The 8401-nt window shown below is 60.1% G+C and overlaps 3 protein-coding genes across 3 annotated transcripts; 2 read left to right on the top strand and 1 right to left on the bottom strand.

The window, feature by feature from the left end:
• Nucleotides 1–665: 665 nt before the first annotated feature.
• On the top strand, nt 666–3108 carry JDV02_009423 (uncharacterized protein). Its single transcript, XM_047991085.1, has 2 exons — nt 666–965; nt 1060–3108. Exons 1-2 carry the CDS (start codon nt 814–816, stop codon nt 1877–1879), a joined length of 972 nt encoding a protein of 323 aa, XP_047847095.1. The 5' UTR covers nt 666–813; the 3' UTR covers nt 1880–3108.
• Nucleotides 3109–3824: 716 nt separating this feature from the next.
• On the top strand, nt 3825–5233 carry JDV02_009422 (uncharacterized protein; the record flags this gene model as incomplete). The annotated part of the gene is made up of 4 exons (XM_047991084.1): nt 3825–3841; nt 3923–4050; nt 4119–4895; nt 4956–5233. 4 exons carry the CDS (start codon nt 3825–3827, stop codon nt 5231–5233), a joined length of 1200 nt encoding a protein of 399 aa, XP_047847094.1.
• Nucleotides 5234–6684: 1451 nt separating this feature from the next.
• On the bottom strand, nt 6685–7542 carry JDV02_009421 (uncharacterized protein; the record flags this gene model as incomplete). Its single annotated transcript, XM_047991083.1, has 1 exon — nt 6685–7542. The coding sequence occupies one exon, from the start codon at nt 7540–7542 to the stop codon at nt 6685–6687; it is 858 nt and encodes a 285-aa protein (XP_047847093.1).
• Nucleotides 7543–8401: the final 859 nt, after the last annotated feature.

The following is an 8401-nucleotide window of genomic DNA, read 5'->3' as shown; positions in this document are numbered from 1 at the left end:
AGCAAAGGCCCGACGGATCAGATCCAACTACTTCATACGAACAAGATTGCACGCAGGCCGGCATGCGTTCCGAACCGGGCGTCCGTCTTCGTATGCACAGGCTTGCATATGTACGGAAAGGCCCCGCTGCAGCATACCGGTCTTTTCTTTTCCTGAAAGAAAATGCCACATGTACAGTACCCAGTGGGAGGATGATTGATGCAGTACCGTAAGCGCTTCCTGACCATTTATCGGTGCGTAATCCATGTTGTGGTCGTGTGACGATGCCAGAGGCTGGGCTGGATGTGGACTTTCAGGGGCTTCTGTGACAGGAGCCCAGAAATAACCCTTGTTGCCCAGGCCGCGTTTGGAAACCTACTTCGTTGAAAGATGAGTTGTGTACGGTATTTCTAGTCGGGCCCAGGAATCATGCGACTTGAATTGCCTCTGGTACCGAGGTATGGCCAGTCAACTCACACCAAGACTGTCGTGGGTGTAGGTTATGGACGCTGCAATTCGGCTTGTAAGTGAGGGAGGGCGACGGAGTGAGTGACCTCTAGCCTAGCGGACCAGCAAACCCCACCCACGGGAGTCGCACGCGTGGAGCCTCCCGGCGACCCCGCGTGACGCAGCGGGGCAGGCAGGGAGGAGGAGCTCCGGCAAGCTCCCAAGCTCGACAACCGCCGTCTTCAACATCTTCGACTCACATCCTCATCGTTGCCATCGCCGGCTGCCACGATATAACGCTAGAAGCCGCGTGCCTTCGAATCCCACACACTCACCTCTGCACCGCACACACGCCCACGCCTCCTCGGTCGACTCGACGACGAAACCATGGGCACACGTCCTGCTGGCAAGGCGGGCTCTTGGTACCCTCGCGCGCTCGACGATCTCCAAGGCCAGCTCGATGGATATCTCGCCAAGGTTCCTGAGACCGTCGACGGCTCGGCGGTGCCCATCGCCGACGCCCGCATCGTGATTGCCCCGTGAGTGTCCGTAGTCCACCGACTACGTAGTTCCTTTCTACCAAGCACGAGCTGGGAGATGCCCGAGGACCTGACCACCCATCTGTCTCCCCAGGCACGCTGGCTACGACTACTCGGGAGACTGCGCGGCGTGGGCATACAGCTGCCTGGACCTCAGCAAAGCGAAGCGCGTCTTCGTTCTCGGCCCATCCCACAGGTACTACTTGGAGGGCTGTGCCGTCACAACTTTCGCCAAGTATGCCACGCCATTTGGGGACTTTACCGTGGACAGGGACACTATCCAGCGTGTCAAGGAGGCGGGGGACATGGCCGATATCCCCCGATCCAAGGACGCCGAGGAGCATTCGCTCGAGATGCACCTCCCCTACCTCTGGAAGCGCTGCGACAAGGCGTTTGGCTCCCCGGACAAGTTCCCCGCCATCGTGCCCATTCTCATCGGCGACAATAGTCGCGCCGAAGAAAAGAACGTTGGCCGGGTCCTCGCCTCATACCTCAAAGACCCCGACAACGCCTTCGTCATTAGCTCCGACTTCTGCCACTGGGGCGACCACTTCAGCTACCAGCCATACTCGCCCACCAACGACATCACAAAGCTCACAATGCTCCGCTGGCGCGACTCGACTCCCGCGGGGCCGCCGATCCACGAGACGATTCGCCTGCTTGATGAGGCCGCCATGGACGCGGTCAAGAGCGGCAAGCACGACGCCTTTGTCGACAATCTTCGCCTGACAGGCAATACCGTGTGTGGCAGACATCCGATCGGCGTCGCGATGGCGGCCCTGGAACTCATTGCAAAGGAGACCGGCGACAGTAACAAATACCGCTTCAAGGTTGTGCGGTACGACCGGAGCAGCTTGGTAACGAGCGCCAACGATTCCAGCGTCAGCTACGTGTCGGCATATGCCGTACTGTAGCGATGGTGCGGCGCACGCGGTGGGCATTCGGGGCGAGTGAGTGACATGGAGTTGGTCTCCAACGTGCCCTGCTTGCTATCCGGGCGGGTGCGGGCGGCCCAAGTGGCTTTGTTACTTTCGTGAATGAATGCAAACCATCTTTCTTCAGCACTCTGCGGCGCTGATGAGAAGGCGGTGGTTGGTTGGCCCGACGCGGAGCCGGCGCCGGGTCGCGTACATTGATCCGTTCAGCTTGGTGCGATGCCAGCACTAACCTTTCGGGCCCATGTTTGCCCCCCTACACCAGGTGCTTCAAACCTACTGCAGCACACCGGGCAAAACGCAAAGGCAGATTCGACCGTGCTGACCAAAGCTGACGCGCCGTGTGCAATCAGCCTCGCTCGGGCTGACATTGGTAGCGCCGGATGGTGCGTGCGAAACGGAGCACCCAACACCATCACTGTTTGCCAGCCACGCGTAGATGGAGGAGTGCAGTGCCACGCGGACGACCTTGGGCATGCAAAGGAGATTCCACTGTCTCTGATGCCCTCGAGCGCGAGGCAAATCCAGACGCGACCCGGTCTCGTGCCCGGCGGTAGGGGGGGCACGCTGACCGGCGTCAAAAGGGGCATCGCAACGGTGGCCGAAGACTACCAGGCTAGCATTCTGGACGTCCAATCTGGCACATGAAACCTGACCGTTCTCGAGGAGAGCGGGTGGACGCCATGGACGCCTCCCTGCCCCGCCATACTAGGTATTAGCCTCCTGCACCCGACCCGACGCCTGGCTCAGCCTGAGCGAGAGATCATGGCGAGTCCCACCCGCATTGCACCGCTGCTGCCCATGTCGTTACAAGTGTTGGGTGGCCAAACGAGCCCACGCGGCCAGGGTCGAATCACAAAGTCAGGGTGCGGCTGGTCTGCGGCGCAAGCGCCTCGCTTTGACTCGTAACTCACTCACACACGAGGGCCCTGGTGCTCGATGCGGTCGTCGTCGCCTCGGAGTGATCTTTGCAAGCGCGTGTCACCACCGTGCTACAGAGATGAAATCAAAAATAAATAAGTACGTAGAGTCGGGCTTGTTTGAACGAGGCGCCTGGGAGGAATGAAAGATTGCAGTGAATGACGTTTGCCCTTTCGCTGCAATGCAATGAAAAACACGGGATTTGCGGTCGCTTGGGCTGTGTAAACCGAGTTCAGTCGCACAGTGCTCCTTCTCGCCGCCAGGCAGTGTTCGCCCAGTACTGAGCCTGGTGACCCGCCGCTGATCATCCAGGCACGCCAGGGATTGATTGGCCCGACCCGACTGCCATCTACCCGCTACAGTGCGAGTGACACAGCCCCTTGCCCTCCCTCCGCTACTAGGTAAGGTACGGTGCCTGCACGTATTTTCGTGCCTGCCACAAGGTACCTTGGATACTGACCGTGGCGCTGACCAGCCTGCACCAATGCGCCAGCCAGCGGCCCCCTTTTGATTGATTGCCACCAGGTCCCAGCCAGGGACGACGACCATCACCAACAAACAATCTTACCGTCATCACCTCTGCTCAGGAGCTGCAAGAAAACCACGTCAAACGACAGCAGTCGCCTTTCAGACGCCGCCTGACTCGATTCGAATTCGCAGCCATCGCCCATCGTGGCACGCTCTTCATACACCAGCAGAAGCACCACCAACCGCAGCCCCGTCGACGTCGCCTTGCGGGCCGTCCGTCTCACACCGGGTGCCAGCTTCAGTTCCACCATCGTCTCCGGGCAGACGCTTCCCGTGGGCCACCAGGTCATCTCCATTTCACCATGAGTGTCAGTGTTTTACCCTCCCCGTCTTTCCGCCGTCGGCGTTTCAACTAGGTGGTACCCGCTGCGAGCACTTTTTTGGCACGTCTGCCTCTAGTGCCATCGTGACGCCTCGTCGCAGACCGCTCTCTTTCCTGCATCACGCGGCAGGTGCAGGACACATTTCGCTGACAATGGCCCAACAGTACGGGTTAGTACCGCCTATAGAATGATACACGCGCGCGCCGGCCGAATTCGATGATCGATTGGACTGACAGACATCTCGGAGTAGATACGGCGGAAGACAGAACCCCTACGACCAGCGGGACAATGGTTACGGGGCCCCCGCGCGGCAGCAAGGCGGGTATACCCAAGGCTCACCCTTTGGAGGGGGCCGTGGCTACGACGATGGCTACTCGGGTGAGCATCGCGCATCGCATCCCTCGCGCGCAGCTGGCAAAAGGCAGGCGCTAACGGCCATGTGCTAGGCGGCAACGTCGAGATGGCTCCCCTCGCACAAAACGCCAGCTCCATGGGCGGCGGCGACCCCAATGGCATCCTGAACGAGTGCAGAGACATTGATCGCGGCGTCGACGAGGTGGACCGGAACCTGGAGCAGCTCCGCATGCTCCAGCAGCGGACTCTGGATGACGCCGACAGCTCGGCCTCGAGCGCCAACAACCGACAGCTCGATGCCCTCACCTCCGAGACCATGGCCTTGTACCGCAGCCTCACCGAGCGCGTCCGGCTCATGAAATCCAACCCCGACTCCCGCACCCCCAAGAACAATCCCCAGGTCAGCCGCGTCGATCGCAGGCTCAAGGCCGCCATCCAGCAGTACCAGCAGATCGAGTCTCAGTTCCGCAAGCGCACACAGGACCAGATGGCCCGCCAGTACCGCATCGTGCGCCCCAACGCGTCAGAGGACGAGGTCCGAGCCGCAGTCGAGGACACGAGCGGCGGCCAGGTCTTCAGCCAGGCCCTGATGCAGAGTGACAGGCAAGGACGCGCGCGCGCCGCCCTGACGGCGGTGCAGGACCGCCACACGGCCCTGGTCAAGATCGAGCAGCAGATGGTGGAGCTGGCGCAGCTGTTCCAGGACATGGACACGCTGGTCGTGCAGCAGGAAGCCGCCGTGATGCAGATCGAGCAGAAGGGCGAGGAGGTGGTCGATAACCTGGATAAGGGCAACCAAGAGATTGGCACGGCCGTCGACACGGCCCGCAAGACGCGGAAGAAGAAGTGGTGGTGCCTGGGCATCTGCGGTAAGTTTGCCACTCCCCCTATCCTTGTCAAGTCCACACTGGATACTAACTGTGGCGCAGTGCTCATCATCATCATTGTCATCATCATCGTGCTCGTCTACATCTTTGTCATTCGCGGAACCAACAACAGCAATGGCGGCGGCAACAAGAGCAGCAGCAAGCGCAGCCCCATCGAGGAGATGGCCGCCGTGGTCGAGCCCGTCATCAAGACGCTCCCCGCGATGCGCCCACGTGAAGCCGACATGGGCGCCCAGTCCAACTCGATTGACCAGAACGCCGCGAGTGAGATGTCCCGCATCATGCGTCAGCGCCTCCACCTCCCGCAGATACCGCAATAGATTGGCCGCGGCCAAGGTAATAAGGTCCGTGGGTGACTGAGGGCATCGCGCAAGCTGCGGCAGGAATACGCAGACTCGGGGGACGCAACGACACCACAGCGGGATCAGATAGGTTTTTTTTTCAAAGTACTGTACAAAGAGGGGTCTCAGCCAACATATAGTAGTCTTCTCGCGCGAGTTTGTTTTTCCCCATGTCTGGCCTGGCCTGGTGGGAATGCCGTCGGCCAGGGGCGGTTGGTTGTTCAGGGGCGGGAAAAGGAGGCTTCGGTTGTGGGCTTGGTTGATGTGCCCAGACGGCTCGTACCGAGGCAGCATTCTAAGGAGTGTCATCGAATCCGCCTAAATTTGTCCTTTTTTTTTTTGCGACCATGATGCTCCTGCTGCTGCTGCTCCTGCTGCTGCTGCTGCCGCTCGTGCCGCCGCTCGTGCCGCTGCTCGTGCCGCTGCTCGTGCCGCTTCCGGCTCTGTTCTTCTCTCCGTCTCTGCCTGTCTCTTTGTCTCTTTTGGGTTTTACTCGTTGGGTTTGTCGTCGGACAGGGCTGTCGGGGAGTCTTTCGTTTTCTAGCATCAAAGGGAGGAAGGAAGGGCCGAAGCATTCACAATATTACTACTACCTAATCATTATCAAGTTCCTGCTACTGATTGATTTATACCACGGCTTTGCGTCTCGCGGACGGAATTCGGCATATACGTGCAGCACGAGACAGGGATGGACGGACGGACGGAGCGACGACCGCGCGTGCGTTTTACCTGACCTTTCCTTTTCTTTTTTTCTTTCTCTCTCTCTCTCTCTATCTCTCTCATTCATTCTTCTTGTCGTGTGTGAAGGGCAAATTTTTGTCCCAGTGCTTGTCTAACGTGACCGACTATACTTCGTACACATACACCGCCCACCACCGCACCTTGCAAAACCACTCCCGAGGTCTTCAATGCGAAGGGGTAGGAGAAGAACAAAAGAAGATTATGAGAAGAAGGGTAAGAAGGAGAAACCCGCGAGTCGAGCAGTACCCAACCGTTGCGCCAAACAAGATGCATTTTGCGCGTCACGCGCACGCCCTCAGCTCGCGCACCCTTCTGCGACGCCGCGCATGGGCTGGGCGGTACGACCAAGGACAAAGAAAGAGGAGAGAGAAAGGAGCAGGCCAAAACATGAAGAAAATATCAGGAAGAAAACGACGGCCCGTCTCTTCCCTCCGTCTCCCCACGTCTCATGGAGTAGGGGGCAGATGGACCAGAGCCTGAGGCGGGGGAATCAAGGTTTTTGCTGGCGGTAGATTTGATTGTAGAAAAGCGTCTTTCGTCGTAAAGTCTCGTCGTCGTCGTTGCGTACATCGTGATGAGTGAAAAAGTATAGCAAGGGGCAGGCAGGTAGAGTGGATGGGTACGCTCCGAGCGCAAACGACTTGTGTGCGCCGTCCCATCAGTTCGCCTTGAATCTGTGGCCGTCGTCGTCATGACTCAGGCGCCTCGCCGTGGCTCCTTGGAGCAGTCGCCCGCTGCCCTCGGACGGCGTCTTCCGAATTGTGCTGCTCGTCCTCGCGCTGCTGCTGCTGCTCCTGGTGCTGCTCCTGGTGCCGGCGAGCTTCCTCCTGGTGCTGCTGCTTCGCGACAGCTTCCCTCCGCCGCTCCCCTTCGCCGACCACCTTGCGCAAGACGCCCATGCGGCGGCGAAACTCGTCGGCCAGGCCCTCGACGTCCTCTCTGCCGACAGTGGCGCTTCCAGAGCTGGACCCGGGCAGACTCTCGCCCCGCGGGTCCACGGGCTCCCCCTCGACGCCCTCGATGTGCAGGATTGGGGCGCCCGCGCTGCTGCCGTCGGACGCGTCGCCGCCGCCACCACCACCGCTGCTCTGAGGCACGGCAATGCTGGACCCCGTGACGGCAAATTCGGGGCTCATGCTCGACGCCCAGGCGACGGTCCAGCGAGAGTTGTCGTCCGAGGGTGCGAGATCGACGACGACGGTGCGGTGGCGCGCGCCCGTTGTGCTGCCGCCACCTGTTGCATCGGCCGCAGGCTGCAGCGTGTTACCTTGGTTCGAAAGGGCGGAGGGGTCGTCGTCAGAGAAAACGTATTGTACGCGCGGGTGTACCGTCGCGTTGGAGGTGGTGTTGGTGAGAAGTGTGAAGAGCGGCTCGAGGGGCGGAGGCTGGGGCGGCGCCGTCGTCGATGAGGGCTCGCTGTACTCAGGCTGGATTTGTTGTTGCGCCGCGGCCGGGGACGTCGCCGTGGTCTGTACACTGCCGCCATCAGCTGGCGGAGAGGTTGTCTCTGATAATGGCTGATCTCTCTCAGCCATGGTTCCGCTCATGACAGCTCCAGGCGGCAGATGGAGAGACGTCTGAGGGCGAGGGCGGCGGAAGGAGGAAGGGGATGGCCTTGGGTGCGATGCAAGGGGGCAAGTTGGTTGAAATTTCGTCCCTCAGGCCGATGGTTATGATGGAGCTCGTGTGGACGGACAGCTGATGGAGGCTAACGTCGTCACCCGAGCGGCCGCAGTGCGAGCATGGTTTTGGTGCAAAGCTGCAGCTTGTCGGACGTGGCCACGTGAAGGTTGCAGGCTGCCGACGGCGCGGATTCGGACGGGTAATGAATGGTCGAGTTGCCCGGCCGCGGCGGATGCCTGCGAGGCGCTGGCTGTACTTAACAGTAGGTAGGTAAGGTGTTGATTGATTCTGTGTAGATGTCAAGCAAGCAAGCAAGCAGCAGCAGAGCCCATGGAAGGTAAGTTGCGTTGGTTGAACAAGAAGAGACAAGAGGCTCGGCCGCTTGTTTGCAAATGACGGAGCTCACCCATCCACTCACCCCACTCCATCCCATCAAGCTTCCCCGCCAGGCTGCCCTGCGCTGCGGGTGCTTTGATAGCCCGATGATGGCCCCAATGGATCCATTCAACTTTGGGGTTGGCAGGCAACTTAATAAGGCACTGTAGGTAGTTAGCGGCAGGAGCACTCCGCTGCACTCCATGCTACTACACGGCATCATCGTTTGGCACTGTGGCGCCGCGAGGAGCGACAACTGCGAGGCGGACACGCAAGTACCGCCGGGGGCTTCTTCCATCCACCAGGCATCGTCAGGGATTCCATTTTCGCACACTTCGCACCATGCCACCTCGGACGCGGCGACCAGATTTGGCTCCAACGACGGGTGTGTGTTGCCAACGCTGACCC

The sequence above is a fragment of the Purpureocillium takamizusanense genome, chromosome 9 (assembly GCF_022605165.1).
Source record: "Purpureocillium takamizusanense chromosome 9, complete sequence".
Classification (NCBI taxonomy): domain Eukaryota; kingdom Fungi; phylum Ascomycota; class Sordariomycetes; order Hypocreales; family Ophiocordycipitaceae; genus Purpureocillium; species Purpureocillium takamizusanense.
The sequence above is the reverse complement of the archived record's forward strand: the minus strand, read 5'-3'. Positions and strand labels throughout refer to the sequence as shown.